Genomic DNA, 18623 nt, shown 5'->3' with positions numbered 1-18623 from the left:
TGCAGTACATGGAACCACTGAATGGCTCCTGGTGTGTTAAACATCCCAAAGGAGATGAAAATGATCATCCCAGAGCATGTAACTGGAATGCCAGTGCTTGTCCTTAAACCTTAACAGGGATCAGGAGCACAGGCAATGCTAGCTGGGATGGGAGGAGCAATGGCACATCCCCAGCCTGGAACTCCCTGCTTTGGGGCTGCTGTCTGTAGGGACATTGCTATAATGCCTTGGTTGTGGTTGTATCTTTCTGCCTGGAAAGCTCTGGCACAGGGCTGACTCCTGGTGCAGTGACAGTCTGGCTGTGACCCCTGCCTTCACCTGCAGCAGAAGTGGGGATGCTCGTTGTGCGCCTGCTGTCTGTGCCACCAGGCTCGTGGCACACATGCACTGCTCCTGGAACCCCTCACAGAGCATAGGCCATTCTCAGCAGTGCCACATCCAGCTCAGGGAGCCCAGGGAGAATGGCTGTGCACAACTTGCTGTGCTGTCTATGCACCATTCCTGCCTCAAATGCACCCTGGAATGGGCATGTGAGATCTGCCTCAGCCAAGGCACAAAAAGAAATGCAGGGTGCTCGGCTCCAGCACTGAGCCACCCTGCAGCACACACAGACAGACACAGAGACAGACACACAACACACACACACTCTGCTACCTCAGTGCCTCTCCCAAGGGCAGCAGCACCCCCAAGCAATGGGCACTGCTGTAAACACCACATCACACCGTGTAAAAAGAGAAGAGTGTTTATTGGTTATATACTGTAGCACTGACAGTGTTTGAGTCAGAAGAGACATGCAGATAAGAGTGTGTTTACATTTGGCATGCAGACTAAGAGCACTGTGTCGCTGAAGGAGGTGAGCACCATCTGGATCCACTGCATGGGCAGCATGGGAGGAAAGTACTGGCTTTCCTCTACTCAGCATGCTGAGACAGGGCAAGTTCTAAGGGTGGAACACTGCTCATAGCTCTATTGGACACAAAGTTTATTTTAGGGGAAAAGGCAATACTGCAACCCTGGAAAATCTGCTTAACTTGGATGAACCTGTGTTTATGAAAAGATTGCTTGCATTATTTGTCTTCTAACTAAGCTGCCCCACCCAAATATATGTTCACAAATACAAAAAAATAGATTTATTCTCTTAAAAATACATTCCATGCAGCCTGGAGTGCTGCTTCCCCAAAGCAGGAGCCGGCACTGCACGTGGGGCAGCCCAGGGGGATCCTTTGGGCCCTGGGTTCTGACCAGGGGAGGCATCTGCTAACAATGGCTTCATGTTCTGGTCACAGCTCAGCCTGGGGCTGGCCTGGAGCAGTGCCCTGATTGCTTCAGCCGTGTGCAAGGGTGGCAGAGATGAGGTCTGCTACCTTAGAGGTGACACCAGCGTGACTATTGCTTCAACCTGGAGCTGGGAAATTGCTTGTGTCAAGTGTCTCTTGAAGCAGCAAGGCACATGGCTCTGCCCTGTGCTTTCTGCCCTTTTCCCTTGCTGGGGCCCTGCCCAGAGGCTGCACTCACAGCAGCAGTGGCCAGCTGTCACCAGACCCTCCAAGGAGCTGGACAGGCAGCTCTGCAGCTGCAGAGGTGTTCCCAGACGTGAGGGAAGCCGTTCCATGAAGCAGTGAGCTGCTGGGCCCTCAGACTGGAGCCAGCCCCTCTGGGGAAAGCACTGGCTCTCCAAAAGGGACCAGCAGCTGAGGTTCCTTGGGAGCAGCAAGCACTGACACACTTCCTCTGTACAGCAAATACATTTACAACTTTGGAATTACCCGAGGGCTCGATGCATGCCCCTGTGCAGCATCAAGCCTCCTGGAAAGCCGGTTATATTTATATGCTAAAATTACAAATACTTCTTCAGTGATGGCAATATTTACACATATACTCTATTTTACAGCTGTTCAAAAAAAGTGTGCAATTCGAGTAAACACATTGTGTTTCCTGAAGTCATTGCTATAAGATTAATAATACAATCAGCTCCTATTGCACTCATTGACTAGAGGGCATGGCCCCTTTCCATACTAGGTAGGGTTTTCTTTCTCAGATTTAATCTCAGCTGTGGTAAAAACAACCAGTGTGCAGTTACCAAGTGACATCTGTGTCCAGTATTTACAAGCAGTGAAACTGAGTCTAGAGCAGGAGTTCAAGGTATGTGCTGTAAAATATTGAACAAATAACTGAGGCAGCTGGAGAAAGGAGAGACATCATCTGTGAGGAGCACCTGAAGACAGTGCCAGCAGCGCTGTGTTGCTGGGGCAATAGCTGGGGCTAAGCCAGCTGAGCAGCAGGGTAAAGCCCTCCCATTGCCTGGGCAAAGCCTGGTCCTGGCTGACAGAAGGAGAAAACCCAACAGCTGTTGCTGCTGGTGGTTCTTCCCTTGCTCTTCAGACACGGGGCTGAGTTCTTGGGGTGAGCAGTGGGGTTGAAAAGCTGATGGGTGAGCCAGGGTTCTGTGGGAAGGCTCAGGGAAACCGCCTGTGCTCACCCCACACGTTGACTCACAGGGATGCAGAGATTTCCTTGCCACAGCTGAAACCACTTCCCTTGGGAGGCTCTGGGAGCACCGTGCTGAGCCACATCCACGCCAAGGTGAGGAGGAGGAAGCTGCTGGATGTGCAGGGACGTCCTGTGGAGTCTGGAGCCGTGTCCTGCAGCAGGATGGGGCTGGGACTGTCAGGGAAGGCCTTCAGTCACTTCCCAGAGTGATCCTTGTCCTCCTCAGTCCATCCTGCTGTCCAGCAGTTTGTGCAGGCTGCAGGAGCTGGGCAGCACTGACCGAGGGCAGGGGGAGCCCCACGCCCTCCAGGGTTCTGGGGGCACAGCAGCAGTGCCCAGCAGTGCCTCTCCCACAGCCTCTGTGGCTGGTCCAGGTGGCAGCTGGAGAGCTGCCCAGCAGCAGAGAGGGAATTCCTGTGACATAGGAAAGGGCAGGGATGTGCCAAGATGCCTCCAGCTGCTCGCAGGGTGAGCAGGCAGGTACAGTGTGAGGCATTTGGGCAGCTGAGGCAGCAGGTTTCGTTTGGAGGGGCAGAGTCAGAGGCAGCAGCCTGTGGTGGGCAGGGCAGGGCAGAGCTGGGCACTGCTGGGCAGGGAGCAGGGCACCCAGAGGCAAGGGAAGAAGGGAAGCTGCTGCTGCTGCTCAGGCAATCCAGCTGGTTCTGGGCAGTGAGCCTGGCACACAGTGAGTGCTGAGCAGAGCAGGGGGCTCAGGAAGGACACAGCCACTGCACAGGACTGTCACAGCCACTGGTTTCAGATTGCACAATCCATAAGGATTTCCAATCCTTCCTGATAAACACGGGGCAGGGGGAGGCACTAAGAAGTCTGAATTTAGCTTCAGAATTTCACTTTCATTTTTAGTTTAAATTTTTTTCTCATGATCTCATTCTACTAGCACTACCATATCAATGGTAAGAGAGAGCAGTTAACACAATTTATTTTAATATAATTTAAAGATTATTAGAGCTGCCACTCAGTACTAATTTAAAAGCATCTTTTTGTCTTGTAATGCAAGTTGACACATATGTCATGATATGTAAAAGAATAAAATGAAGGGTTAAAAATATACACTTGGGAAAACATCTTTAAAATTCCAAAAAGAAACTATTTTTTTTCAAAAATAATTTTTCCCTTCCTCCAAACAATCTTTATAAAAAAAAAATCATGTCACTAAAACACTTCCCTTTTATATGAATGTTTTCATAGACATTTTGCAACCAGCTCTATTGTTTTTTTCCTTTTTCTTTTTTTGATTAATTTTCTTCTCAGAATTGAGGTGTGCCTTTCCCAGGCCAGGGAGGAGCTGCAGCACAGGGAGGTGCAGCACAGGCAATCTGGTACCTGCCCCTCCAGAGGTGGGATATGGGCACAAGAGTGGGTGCAGCTCAGACAGGGGAGCTGTTGGGGTGCAGCTCTTCCCACAGCACCTCTGAAACAGATCAAGGACCTTCTCTGGCTGGAGCATTCTCCTTGTCCTGCTGCAGAGAGGGACAGGCACCACTGGGGGTGTTTGTGTAGGGGCCAGCCCAGCAGCTGGGATGGGATGGGATGGAAGGACTGTCAGAGCCCTGCTGTGAGAGCCAGGTGCACTCACCTTGCTCAGGACAATGCTGCTGATGACCTGAGCACCTCCTGGAGCTGTGGGGATGTGTCTGCCCCACAGTGCCAGCAGCTGCACTGGTGGGGACACACAGCTCTGTGTTTGAGCAGTCTCTGACCATACCTGGGGCCCAGGCATGGCAGACAGGGGTTGAGGCACAGCCAAAGCTACCACAGATCAGCTTAGGGTCCAATGCAGCTGTCTCCACCTGTGTGGGAAGGAACGAGGGCATTCTGCTTGTCTGTAAGGAAAAGCACTTTTTTCTTTTTCTCGTAGGGCTCAACTGCCTTGCACAAGCCACAGAGTTTTTGCCTGCAGAGTGTAACACACAAAGCTCCAGAAAAATGGCACCCTGGTCCCAGGAGGAGGAGGTGTCACTGCTGTGTTGGTCTGGCACACTGGATGATTTCTTGGTGCAGGATCTCAACTGGTGATGAGTAGATCATGCAAAGATTGTTGCAGAGACTGACAGTGATAGGGGAGCCAACTCCTTCTAAACAGCATTTTCTGCTCTCCTTCCCTCTCAATTTGTAAAGTAACCAGTGGGGAAGAGTCTCCTCTTGCCTAGAGACTAAGGGTGCTGGAAACACAGGTGCTGAGGTGACCACCACCCCAGCCAGCAAGGGTGTATTAGGAGAATGCAAACTCTCCATAGGAACTGAAACCTTCAGTCGTGGTGGACAGCTTGATGGGCTGGTGGATGCAATCACAGGGACACTGCTGGGATCTTGTGTGAATGAAGTGAACAAAAAGTTCTCTCTTGTGCAAGGAGTACCATTGTTCAGAGAGGCTAGGTAGTCAGACTTTCCATATTGAGACAGACCTATCATCCTACAGGGAAGATTAAGATTGCAGGTACAGAGATGAGAAGTGGGAGTCCCCTGAGCAAAGTCTCTGCAGCTGCCTCTTCAGCAATGAAGAAAAAGAATTCACTGGTAAAGCTCTTGTACCTTTCAAATCGCATTACAAAACTGGTTCCAGGCTAGTTGAAGCCTCAGGAGAGGTTACAAATGGGTGGTGGTGCCTGTGAGCTTGGTCCTATCCTGCCTCTTGCTTCACCATGGTCACTGAGAAGGGGGTGCAGCTCATCTCCGAGATGTCCGGCCAGCCCGGGCAGCACCCTGCAGGAGACAAACCAGGTCACAGACTGCCCACTGCTGCCCTGGAGCATTTCTGCTCTGCTGACAAGATTGCTATTGCCCTTGGCAACCATCCCAAATCCCACCAGGACCACAGTCCTTTAGGTGGCACAGCAGCAGGGGTGTAGCAGCAAACACTCCAGGAGTAAAGCTGCCAGCTGAGGCAGGGACTCTGCCTTTGTTTCTCCAAATGGATTTTTCCATCCCTGACTGATTCATGTACCAGAGGATGACTAGATGCAGTGCCACTCAGTTATCTGAGAATATTCTTAGCCATAAAGCTTGCTGAAACAAGTTTATAACAGAAAATACAGCAGCCACTCCACCCCTGGCAAGCGCTAACTTCAACTTGATTTCTCCTACAAGAGAAATTGGAGACTTTTTGGACAACTCTGCATTGGGTTACTGGGAGGTCAGTTCAGATATTGGCTTCTTGCCTTGTAACTCCCTTCCCTCACATACCTGCTCCTCTCCTTGGAGCCCTGGTGGTGCAGGGGAGCTGGATTCAGGGTCCTGCAGCTCCACCTTGGTGGCTGTCCTTTTGCCCAGAGTGTCAGCCTGGAGGAGGTACTCAGAAGAGCCATACTGCTTCCTTCTGGAACTGGACACAAAATCCTTGCTTTCATCCTGTGCAAAGGAAAATAAAAAGGGTTGGGACCCAGGGTCTATGAAGGATCTGAAACAGCACTGGGGTCCTAGTGCCAGGTTTGCAGTGTAAGGTGTGGGTTTGAGTCCTTTTAGCAAGGAGGGACTTAAACCACCAGGCCAGCTCAGCCATGGCCTCATTTATGTGCTATTTAATAAAGATCTTTTCTCAAGAACCATCCAGTAATTTTAACCCAAGTTATGGGTGCACAGTGACAAAACAAGACAGATCCCTTTGACAAAATTACTGAGTCCAAGGAAAGATTCATTTTCTCTCTCCTGTCCAGTGATAGAGAGAGGCTTTGGTGAGAGCCTGGCACCCAGCCAGAGTCAACCCACTACAGATGCCCTGTGCATTAGTCCCCAAAGCAGGGGAGAGAAAGGGCAAGAGGCAGCACATCCCTGGACAATGCCTGGGAGACTTATCCAGCAGATGCACTTCTACCATCAGAGAAGTGATCTTCCCCTGAAGACAAGCCTACCTTTAGAATTTTGCCAATTTATGCAGCAGACAGCCCAGCTCCAGTGAATAATGTCAGAGGCATAAGAAAACCATGCATTCATCTGACATTGCTGCTGCTCATCTGCTCCCTGCCTCCAGCACACGTGCACTAATGTTCATCAAACATCACAGCAGAGGAATACAGACTCCACTCTGTGAAACATGAACCCCAGCTCAATGACTGCTCCAGGTCTTGCATGGCCTCGGGTCTTTGGGGAGCTGGAGAAGGGTGGCTGCCAGCACCAGAGGGAGCTGGTCCCCAGGCTGCAACACCCACTCACCCAGCAGCAGCTCCTGCTCCCTGGGGCTCCCAATGCAGCCTTCCAAAGAGTCAATATCCCCTGGAGCTGCATTAGAGACATTTGCCCCAATCAGCAATACACAAAGGGAAGGTTGCAATGGAAGAGAGGAAGACAGATTTTGGCAAAAATGTCACAGATCTCATGTTTCCCACATAAGATTCTCAAGGCAATGTCAGCCTGTGGATAGTGGAACTGGAAAGAGGTGACAGTGATACCTTCACAGGACAGCTCAGTGCTCAGCCTTCTGCCAGAGAAAAAGCCACATCTTTAACTGAAACACGCACCCAGCAGAAACAAGCTGCTGTGGTAAGAGGCATATTACCAGCCTGAAGATTCCCCTCAAAGGGCTTTTTCCCAAGGGCACATGCAACATTTTAAGTTGCATACAATTTCCTATATCTAGTCCAACTGAGTATCTGCAGTCTTTCAGATTAACTTCCTTCTCATTTACAAACTAACAGCACACAATCTATGACCAAGAGGTTTGTGACTATGTGGTGCCAAGGGTGATTTTATTGCAAATGCTGACACAGAGAGAGATCCCAAGTTCAGTTCTGTGTGAACCAACCATGTGGTTGCTCTCCTGACACAGAAAGGCTGAATCCAGCTAATCCTGGATACACTTGGCTTGAGCAGGCAGAGACCAGGTTGCTCTGTCAGGTACACCTCAGCTGCTGGGAAGGAACACTGCACAGCTGCCAAATTTATCTGACAGCAACCTGGAGAGCACCTGCAGAAAGCACTGCAGAGCTACACTCAGCCCTGGGTGGGCTGCCAGGAGGAAAATGAAAAGAAATCCCTGAGTGGCCACTGCTAAGGGCTCTGCAACCAACCACACATGAGCTCAGTGAATTGAAACTCCTGGGATAAAGGGCACCCTAGGAATGGATCTCTCATTTCCCAAGCACACAAATAGCTGCTATGCAGAAGAACAACTTCACTCCTATCAGCTCTGCTTGGATTCATGAATAAGCAGAACAGATTGCCTGCGACCCACCCTGGCCAGGGAGACAATGTATTCTCAGTTTCCAAATGTAGCTGGAAGGCCACCCTGTACTTTCTAACACCAGGCAACAAACTCTCTGTAAAGCTAAGTGCAAATTCTTCTGTGCTTCTTATAGCCAGAGAAGTGGAAAGAGATTTGAAAATGTAAAACTCCTTGCCTACCTCCACCAGTTCATCTTTGTCAATGCCAAAGTCATTCAGTTCTGAACCCATCCCCTGTGCCACCAGCCCTGTCAGATTATCCAGCTTGCTTCCTCCTGCAGACTGGCAACAGCAGGAGCTGCTCAGAGTAGTGCTAATGAATAGCAGAGGCAGGAGCTGCAGCACCAACCAGTGTGGGGTTAGTGGCCAGAAGGGCAAGAGCTGCCAGTGAGTTCAACTGAAATCTGCCAGAGCCTGCAGCTCCAGGGGCAAGCACATGCCACCAACCAGATGTCTGCAGGTGTCACTGCTTCCAGGGACTCCCCTCACTGGTACCAGTCAAAGGAACAGGGACAGAGCACAGCTGTCCTTGTGGCTCTTGCTCCTTTTCAGGTGCAATATTGACACAGAGCAAGGAGGGAGCAGCCTTGTGTTACCAACCACCATCCACCTGTTTAGGGGATGCCTGGGAAGCTTTTCCAGACCAAAGTCTGGTTTCACATGAGGAAACCATGAAGCTCTTACCATAAAGAGCTCTATCCATCTCTGTATCTGCCATTAGAGCTACAACTCTGCCTCAGGCACAACCCCACTCAAATCTGCTCATTTCCATCATTTTTTCATTGCTACTCCAAATTTAAAATGCTACATAAAGTTACTCTGAAAAGCATGCCACGTCCTACTTAAGCTGTGACTGTCTTCTCTGATGCTACTATGCAGTTATTCATGTGGCATTACAAGACCCAAGCAGATGGATCTCATTTCAAGAAGGCTAAATCTGGTAATTCACACATGAGAAAGCTGTGGGCGCTGTGAATGGCGAATTCACTGAAAGAAGACAGCAGGAGCTGGGAGAGGCAGCACTTAGGAAATAAGCTGTAAAATCTCAAATTATGCAGCCTACAACGAACAGGAAACTTGGAAAAGCTCATCAAGTGGAAGAGTTGAAGACAGGATACTCACAGGTGGCGTGGTGCGCTGCCAAGCAGCAGCTGCTGCAGGGTCAGTGGCACAGCTCCTGCGTGGCAGCAGCTCAGGTGCACTTAAGTTACTTTTGGTCCTTCGGGACCCCAGCTCAGGGGCACTCCAAGAATTAGCTGTGGCACTTGTCCTTGATGAAGTCTGCTCCAGGGAACTACTCCCTTCCCCTTCTAAAAGGTCCACTGAGGATCTACACAAGTTTGTGGCACTGAAAGTTGCACTTTTCTCCACTTTGGTTTGAGAGTCCTCCAGGGAAGGCAGGCCTTGCCTTGTTCTCCAGGAACTTCTGACAGTGACGTGCTTTGTTTCAGACGAACCTGCATCTGCCGAGCCGTGGCTCTTCCAGCTGATTGTCTCCAAAGGGGTCTCACTGTTCCTCTCTGTGAGTTCAGAAGTCTTTAGCATAATGCTGCTTCTCGAGACCACTGTTTCAGCTTTACTTCTTGGCACTGCCTCTCCACTTCTGTCTGCCTCAGATGACTTCAGAGCACTTCTGTTAACTGACACCTCAAAGGGTGAAGGGACATTGTTTGCTATGGATGGTGAAGGCTCATTTGAAGCAACTCTGATGTTGCTGGTGGTAACATGTCTTTCCTTTGCTGCTGTATCTGCAGTGGTCCTTGGAGCTGTTGGCTCAGAAGGAAAGATTGTGATGCTGCTTGTCATTTTATTGGTTACCATTTTAAAAGCAGACTTCTGTTTTTCTGGCTCTGCCTCTGAAACAGTCCCTCCCATGATTGCCTTCATATCCTTCTCAACAATTGCAGGTTTAATGATGGCTTTTGATCTCAGAGCTTCTCTAGGGCTGAAGGATCTTCTGGATTTCAGTTCTCCAGTGCTAGCATCTAATGGTTTTATGCACTTGGTAGAGTCTTCATCATTCACAGTTTTTTTGTCATTTTCAAAAAGTGATGCTCTAAAAACTCCCCTGGAATTGGAGAACTGCTTGGAACCGACTTTCTTTCTTGTCTCAAAATCTGCCTGAGTGGTCGGTTTTTTGCCTCTCCCTGATTCTTCATCAGAATTAAGTTTTTCCTGGTTACCCTGGATGCTTTTGGAGTCAGTTTTTAAACCCATATTTACATGATCTGTTGCTGAACTTGAAGACTGCTCAGTGCCTTCTTTATCAAGACCAGTGAGCATCTGCAGAATGTCCTCCTGACTCCTGGAGTGATGGGAACGCTTTGTCAGGGTCGAAAGCTTCACACTTTCAAGTGATGGGTCTGCAGCTTCTCTTTCCTGGGAGATTAATGCCCTTCTAGCCCTCCCCTCTGAGGGCTGTCTGTGTGATGCAGCAAAAGTGCTCACTGCTTCCACTTTAGAGCCAGCAGAGTCTGAGGCTGACACGCTGGAGGACATGTGGTACCTGTATGCTGAGACTGTGCCATTGGAAGAGCTGTGGTTCCCCCTTGTGAGCTGTGTATCCCCCAAGCACTCACTGACTTCAGCCTGACTTGTCTTCAGCTTCTCAGACAAAGAACCTGTTGATTCTCCTTTGCTGGACTTTTCCTCCCGTGTGTCAGCACCGTTTTGGCAGTTCCCACGGAACACCTGAGATGACTTTTCAACCTTGGATCTCAGGCCTGTATCACCAACAGGTTTGGAAGGTGCTTTCCAAGACTTCTGCTCCTGTGCAGCAGGAGGATACCGGCTGAGGACAGATGGCTGCTCTTTGGACCTCTTCCCCTCGTTCTGCATGACGCAGCCTTCCTTCTGACCAGAAGAAACAGTGGAAACTAAAGATTTCTCTTCCACTCTTCTTGTATCTGTGACAGCAGTGTCTGAAAGGGCAGATGCAGCAGAAGCTTTCCCTGCTTTTCTGTTCATTAAGCTTGGACTGGGCACCCTCTTAGCACTGTGGCTGTAGCTGTCATTGCTGAGAGAGAAGTCTCTGTTCCGTGCTCTTTCCCGGCGCTGCTGTGGTGAGAGCTCCCTTGGCTTGTGCTTAGCAGCTGCCAAATCAGTCATGACACCTCTGTATTTAGGTCTATCATGCTTTCCCCTGCTAGAAAAGCCTGTATCTTCATTTTCAACTTCTCCATTCTCCAGCTCTTTCTGTTTCTTTATTTGCATTTTTATTTCTTCTAGCTGACCTGTTAAGAGTTTGTTTTTATTCTGCTCACTCAAGTAACTGTCTTGCAGATCATTATTTTTGGCTCTCATTTTTTTAAGTTCTTCTTCTAAAGATTCAAAGTGTTTTATCTGAATTTTAAGTTTCTCAATTTCTTGGGTGAGATCTTTCACTTTGTTGTCTTCCTGGTTTTTATTCTTTTGGTTTTCTGATTTATTCCTGGTTTCATTTTCTACGTGTTTCAGGTAATCCACACTTCCCTTCCTCCTGGTCTCTTTAGAAGGCAGTGCAGAAGTCAAGTCATCTTCAATTCTCATATCATTTCTGTCCAGGAGATTGTTGGATGACCTTTCTAGCAAGTTGGATGCATTTCTAGTTTGATCTGCCCTATTTAGTTTATTGTTTTGTTCTAGTTTCTGTGTTAGCTCCTGGATTATTTTTTCATTTTGCTTTTCTCTTTCGTTAAAATGTTTTCTTTCCGTGATAAAGCTCAGGGCTAAGGATTTCAGCTTTTCTAGCTCAGCTGTTAAGGTCTGCTCAGTTTTATCCAGCCTGTCCTCAGATGATTCCAGTTCTTTCACTTTCACTCTAAGTATTTCTAATTCTGTAGATATCTTTTTGGTCAAGTTCTTTTCTTCATTGAGGCTAAGACACAGCTGTGTACAGTCATTCTTGCTCCTGCTGAAGGCCTCCTCCAGCTTCTCCAGCTCTGCCATTCTCCTCTGAAGGAGTTCAATTTCTGACTTCAGATCTCGAGTAAGGCTCTCCTCCTCTTCAAGCTTTTCTTTCATTAATCTGCAAAGCTCTTCAGCCTTCCTAATTTCTTCATCCTTGCCTTCAATCTTCAGCACTCTTTTCCTCAGGGCTTCAATGTCAGCCAGCATGCTGGAGTTGCTGCCTTCTGCCTGGATAACTTTGTCCTGGAGGTCGAGCAGTTCATCCTCTGCTTTCTGCAGATTTTTAGTTGCTTCCTCCAGTTCATCAAGGCGGCGACTGAGGCTCTGCAATTTGAAACGTAGGTGCCGATTTGAGGTTTCCTTGTAACCTGTACATTCTGCCATGATTATTTTATTCCTTTTAGAACAAAGCTTTCCTTAGTCTGGGTGAATGGTATACACCTTGTGTATTTCCAGTATGTTATTGTTCCTTTGAGTGGAGGCAATCTCACCCTGAAAGAAAAAAATGCTCAAAATCAATATAAGAGCTCAGAATAGAAATATATTCACTGTTTAAGTTAGGCTATCGATGCTTATACAAATAACTTTTTAATTAAACACATTTCTGAGTACTAAATTAGGTGAAATTAAATAGCAGAGAAGAGCCACAGTCCATTTACTTTGGTTATAGAGGGTTTCCAAAACCAGCCTGTTCCCCATAGCTGCCCTCCTCTGCTGGTGTGCCCAGGGGGTTGTGCATCCCCAGTGGGGCCTCACCCAGGGCTCCACGGCCAGGCAGCTGCTCACGTGTGAGATCCCAGGCTGTGGAGGGTCACACTCATGCAGCATTCAGGTCCCTGTACAGATATGCCCATGCAGCAGACACCTCTCCTTCCAGCACTGCACCTCCCTCCTGAAGACACCTTAGTGAGGAGGATTCAGGAACCATGAGGAGAATCAGAAAAAGGCAAACCCCAGCCACATGGTAACACTGAGGATGGGCAAGCCCCCCATGCTAGCTGGCAGGTGGAGGGGACTGGGACCTGCTGCCATTTGACACTGCCAGTGTTTCTCCAGCATCTCAGGCTGCTCAGCAGAAATCTTCACCTGGGCTGTAGTCACATCCCAAGGACACTCTACCAGTGGAGTTTCAAGTTTCTCCCTCCCATTTCCAAAGCTGTTGTTGCCCTCGGCTGCCACCCACTCACCCACCCAGGAGATGAGCAGTTGTTCATGCCCCTCCTTGCTGCTGGTGAGCATGAGCAGCAATTAGAACACATCAGCACATTGACACACTCAATGTGAACTCTTCCCAGCTCAGCTCAGAGCTGGCAGGGTGTTTTCTAAACAACCCCTCTGTGCTTTGAGGGAGGAGCAGGAAGGGGCCCCTGGGTGGATTTGAAGTCCCCCTCTGGCACTCAGCATTAGCACTGGCCTGTCCTGGGCCTGAGGCACAGCCTACTGCAAACCTGAGTGGGGGTAGGATGACTGCAGCTCTGATCTGCACCCTTGCTCAGGCAGTCTGTCTTGGAACAGGACTTGACCTCCAGAATTTTTGTGGCCCTCTCTGCAGAGGAAACACGCAGGAGTTTCCTACTGCATGGTCAAAAAGTGATGAGCAGGATGTGGGGAGGAGGCAGTGCCAGTAAGGGAGGCAGCAGCACCCTGACACACCCTTGGGCTAGAGGTGATCCAGCTCCAGGCAGGCAGGGGGCCCAGGCTGCACCCACCACGGGGACCCTCCTGGTGCACCCTGGGCACCCTGTGGGACCCATCTCCTGAAGGACCACTGGGGGACTGGGGGGGAATCACCATCCCACGTGGTTGGGCTCAGGCTCTTCCAGCCCCTGAAGGGAGCACTGCAAACAGTACCAGGAGAGGAACCTTGGTGTCCTGAGCACAGTCTCGGCCACGTGCCTGTCCCCTCCCTTGCCACCATGGCCACGTCCTGCTCCTGGACCACCTTCCCTCATGCTGTCCCCACACCATGGAGGCCACTGCAGCTGCCTGCAGGCAGCAAAGGCTGTTCAGCCCCCAGCAGAACCCCAGAAATGGCACTGGACCAGCACAGGAAAGGCCACAGCCAGCAAACTCGCAGGCTGAAAACAAAAGCCTGTCCCTGCCAGGCCAGGAGCTGGGAGTTAATGGTTAACCCAGCAGCAGCTGGGCTGGAAGGGAGAGCAGCCTCCTCTCCAGACAGCCAGAGCACCGTGCAGGCAGACCTGCACAGGGCTGGGGGCTGCTGCTGGCTGTGGCACTGCTCTACACTGCCACAGGGTCCACACAGGCTGTGGGACATTCAGAGGTGTTCAGAGCTGTACCAGAGATGGCTCTGGAACATCCCAGAAGCTCTCCAGCAGACATTATTTACTGCCAGAGAAGGAAGAGGCTCAATCTAATTAGTTTAATAAGGAGAAGGAGATGTAAAGCAACACCTACAAACAATAAGATCTACACACAAAAGGATCTACAAGAAGTCTCCTAGCTGGAGACTTCCCTTTAACTTCCTGGCATAGCCAGATGTAACCTCGGTGCTTGGAGACAGAACAAGACCAAATTAGTATTACAGAGTGCACATTTATAAGATTATGGGGAATTGGCCAATATAAAATATTATCTTACCTAGTGACTGCTTTGAAGTCATGATTTGAGTTAGGGCTTGGACCAGAGAACTCAAGGGGACTTTAAACCTAAACTACTCTGGCTGTTTGTGACTGCCCTTCTCCAGTCTCTCAGTGATATTAAAGTATCAAAACAAATGGTACAGGATTCAAACACTGGGACTATTACTAATGCTAATTAATATTGTTGGTAGATATTTAAACAGGAGCTGTTAAATAAATCTGATAAAGCTTGTAAATGTACTGAACAATCTGATATGCATGTATGGACTTAATATTTTTCTCTCTTTTGGAAAAGTAAGCAGTTCTCAGCCTACCTCCATCTTACAATTTTTGGGAAAAAACCCCATCAAATACCCAAACCAACAAAAAACCAAAACAAAGCCCCAAAACCAACCAACCAAACAAAAAAACCCTCCCCAAACCATTGAAAACCCACACACAAAAAACCACAATAACAACAAAAAACCCCACCCAAAACTAAACAAACAAAAACCCCAACCAAAACAAAAAAAAACCACAGGAAGAAAAGAGGATGATAACTTTCATAAACAGCAAGTAAACTGTGGCAGTGGCAAATGTAGTAGGGGGAGTTCAGTTTAACAGAGCCATCTGAGTCAGCAATAAAATCAGATTAAAGACTGGCACTGAAAAGGCCCAGTGGCCAAGTGGCCACAGCAGCAGCTCAGGACAGCTCCTTTTGGCTGCACCAGAGGAAATACTGAACAGAAATACTCCTACAACAATAGGATGCCATTATTTTGTATGTGGGACTGGACTGTATATTGACACACCCAAGGCTGATGCATCTCACTTTGCTTAGCTGCAGTGTCTTCTAGCTTGAAAGAGGAAAAGATGCTCAGCTGTCTTCAACTGACCTTGCCAGGGAAACAGGACTTTGCACAGGAGGAGAACTCTTCCCGCAGTGACAACAAAGGCAGCCCAGGTATCTAGATGGCAGCTGTCTCCCCCAGTAATGATGCCACTCTTCCTCCAGGGCCAAGAACATGAACTGAACGCTAGGATAGTTTGTGAAGAGCTCAGAAAAGCAGCCAGGTGTGCTTCTTGACTCTTTAAAACTGAAAGACCTGATTTTGCCTCAGCAACAAGGGCAGTCCTGCATTAAGCCAAGAGGCACAATAGCATCCCTTTGGATTTGAGTTCTGAAAGAACATGCCTCAAATGAGACAGGTAGGAAGCCTGGGGAGTCTCCAACTACCTGTTAGTCAAATAAAATATCAAGGCAAAATATGGGGCCAGTAAGTACCTACAGGGAAATTTTAACTAATTCAAAGCAGTTACATAATACCAAACAGTGAATACACCAGGATTCACTATTTAAATTATTCATTCTGATTCTACTTTCCCCCACAGATTTATGATTGGGTTTTTTGATCTTCCTCAACAAATGTGCATATCTCCTAACCAATTCATATTTATCACTATCAATTGCCTGCTCCCACAGTTTAAGGCAGACTGCCTTTGAAGGCTCTTCTGACTCTGCATGGTTTTGGCTATACCATCCTGTTAACAGCTGTGAGAATTCACTGTTCAAGACATTTACTAGAGTCATAACTCTCAATTACCCTTCATGTTCTTAAATTTATTTTTTTTCTGCACTCTCACTTTTGCTCATTATCTACAATTTTATAAAAATGTTTCTTTAGCAGAATTGTCAGAATAACTTTATCTTGCCTGCACAAAACACATACAGTCAGTTCACAGCTGTGAACAGAGGGGAAGAAACCTCCAGCTAGAAACATTTGTGTTAGCCAAACATTTTATGAATTGGGAGATAAGAATCATCTATTTCAGAAACAGCAATTAAATGAGCTACCTGAGACCTACTCATATCATCTCTGCCAGAGTTCCTTAGGCCCACAGTGCTGCTCCTCTCCAGATGCACAGATTCATCTTACTCCACACATCCTGTTCCTTGCTCTGATTTGGTTTTGGGATGAGTCCTACAGGCACCCACTGCTCCTGATTTCAGGATGTCCCCAAAACACTCATGTGGGAAAATAACTGCTGGAACAGACTCCTACTGTGTCCTCTGTTATGTCAAGATAGAAATGCAGCCAGCTGCCACACATCTGTCAAGTACTAGGAAACACTGACATCTCTCACAAGCACATTTTGCATTGAATCTTTGGGTTTTTTCATCTTTTTGCTTGCACTTTTATACTGATAAATGCAAGATCCCTCACTGTGCTTGTGTGAGCCTGAGCTGCCAGCGATGGATGGCACTGCTGGTGTGTCACAGCACCCATCACAGCATATATGACACATGTGGCTTTGCCCAGTCCTACAGATGAATGAGAATTCTTAATGGCTTCGTCTGAAATCTCTTTTTTCTAATTTATTTGTTTGCTCTTGAAGTTGCCAGGGTTTCCCATAGACTCCGGAGAGCAGCACACATCAAAGGCAATAGAAAATCAATAGATGCAAGCACAGCTATAATCAGAGAACAGAACAGAACAGCAATTTGCCCCACTGGAGTTTGAGTCCCTGGGATCCTCTGTGCTGTGAAATCACTCAGGCTGAGGTTTGCATTCCTTAGCTGACAGGTGGCCCAGATTAAGGTGAGGAGCAGAGCAGGGCTATTGTCCATGCTCTTATGGATGGAGCATATACCTGGTACTGCTCCCTCCACTTCCCCAAGTGCTGGGGTGAACTTAGATCCTCCCTGTTCTACTTTCTGCTGAACCATTACGCAAAATATTCCTGCAAACTGTATTTTTGCATTGAACAAAGTGCTAGGAGTGTTTGGACACATCTGGGGAAAGGGAACCTTAAGCAATGACTCCAGACTATGAGTTCAAATTACATTAGGTGGCTGAGAGTCACTTCAGGCATGGGGACAGCTCTGTGGATGCACACCAGCAAAACCTGGGGGAGCAGAGGAGTTCCTCTGAGCAGTCCCCAATGGCCAAGCAGGTCAGGGAGAAGCTGATGAAACAATCCTCCTGTTCTCATGCATACTTTTCCACCTGAGGTGTAGGTTAGATGTGTTGGTTGGATTCTGCCCCATGTGCACATACCCCTGCAGTTTTAATTAAAAGGTTTCTGGTGTTGCATACGTATGGAAGGGAGTGTGAACATGCCAAGCTCACACACAGTAATGCTGCTGATGAATCATGCTTGTAACACAGCTCAACGTGGTGAGAGCATCACTGGGACTTCTCTTCCCTGCCCCAGGGTGAAATGGGCTGGGAGGAGTCCAGCATGTCATTCTTCATTTGTAAAGTAAAATTTCTCTACCATCTACACAGAAAAAGGACACAGGTGTCACAAATTGCAATATGCCACAAATGGCAATACTGTGGCCAGAGCCTTCAATCAGTTAAAAAGAAAAGGAAGGAAAGTTTTTCTTAATAGGATTTTGCCTTTTGAGAGTTCCTTCCAACACCTGGTTCTTGACTTGACACAATGACACACAGTCATGAGAACAAGAAAAAACCACTCAAGAAAATAAAAAGGGTACAAAACAAGACAGACTGAACAAGAGCCAAAGTCCCCTATGTGACATTAACCCTGCATGTCACCTGCAGGCATCTAACAACCTCCTGGGACAGCTGAGGAGGCAGATGATGTATATGCTTACAGAGGAAGGGGACAGAGGGTCCCTGGCCCCACTGGACACAAAGGCAAAGTAACTTTTGGGGGATGAATTGTGTCAGAAATGGCTGCATCTAGTGGGAGAGGAAATTCTAAAAGTCAGAAAAAAGCTCAGCAATCTGGAAGTGGATTGACTATTGACTAATACAATATGAGACTAGAGATGTGAAATGATGAGACAGAAGTCAAAAAATAACCACAGTGACCACAATCTTCAAGGAAACTCAAATTATGACACCAAAATAGCACCCACAGCAATGTGAGACACTGCAGCAGGCTCTGCAGATGCCAGAGAAGATCTGGAACATCACTGAGTCACACTGACCCTACGTCAACACTCTAATCACCCAGTGAACTCCTCAGCTTCTCCCTGCAATATAAAATAAATTTCCCTATATGGAGCTGGCAGGGCCAATGCAAAGGCAGCAGAGCACAAAGCCACCCAGGGCTGCTCACAGCAGATGCTTTGAGTAGCACTGGGGTTTGAGCAGTTGTGCCTTACTGTGCACAGCACAGCAGAGATTCTGCTTTCCTCTACAAAGCCACTCTCTTCCAGCTCCCCCCTGAAATCACTGCTTGATTCACACTGGAAGTGCTCACTGAAAGCAGGTCTGAGCATTTGCTGACCAGGTGCAGCACCTTCCTTTCAGCAATACAGAACAGTGTTGACCTGCACAAGTGCCAAAGAGAGGGCTGCTAGTGGCATCCTTGTCCTGGGAGCTCCAAGGCAAGGAAGATGTTTCCCATGCTCTGGAGCCCTTGATCAGAAATGGGTGGATACTTCCAAAGCCCCTCAGCATGCTGCTCCTATGTGCCATCCTGCACTGGAATCAAAGCTGAGAAAGAGGT

General features: G+C 48.2%; 1 protein-coding gene across 1 annotated transcript in view; it reads right to left on the bottom strand.

The window, feature by feature from the left end:
- Nucleotides 1-726: 726 nt before the first annotated feature.
- The window catches only part of LUZP1 (leucine zipper protein 1), a 31911-nt gene continuing 14014 nt past the window's right edge, over nucleotides 727-18623 (bottom strand). The window contains exons 2-4 of the mRNA XM_018922521.3: nucleotides 8791-12048; nucleotides 5695-5859; nucleotides 727-5214 (exon numbers count right to left, since the gene is read on the bottom strand). Coding sequence (XP_018778066.3) covers nucleotides 5179-5214; nucleotides 5695-5859; nucleotides 8791-11940 — 3351 coding nt within the window. The 5' untranslated portion in view covers nucleotides 11941-12048 and the 3' untranslated portion in view covers nucleotides 727-5178. The remainder of the gene's footprint in view (nucleotides 5215-5694; nucleotides 5860-8790; nucleotides 12049-18623) is intronic.

Source organism: Serinus canaria, chromosome 23, assembly GCF_022539315.1.
Source record: "Serinus canaria isolate serCan28SL12 chromosome 23, serCan2020, whole genome shotgun sequence".
NCBI lineage: Eukaryota > Metazoa > Chordata > Aves > Passeriformes > Fringillidae > Serinus > Serinus canaria.
The sequence above is the reverse complement of the archived record's forward strand: the minus strand, read 5'-3'. Positions and strand labels throughout refer to the sequence as shown.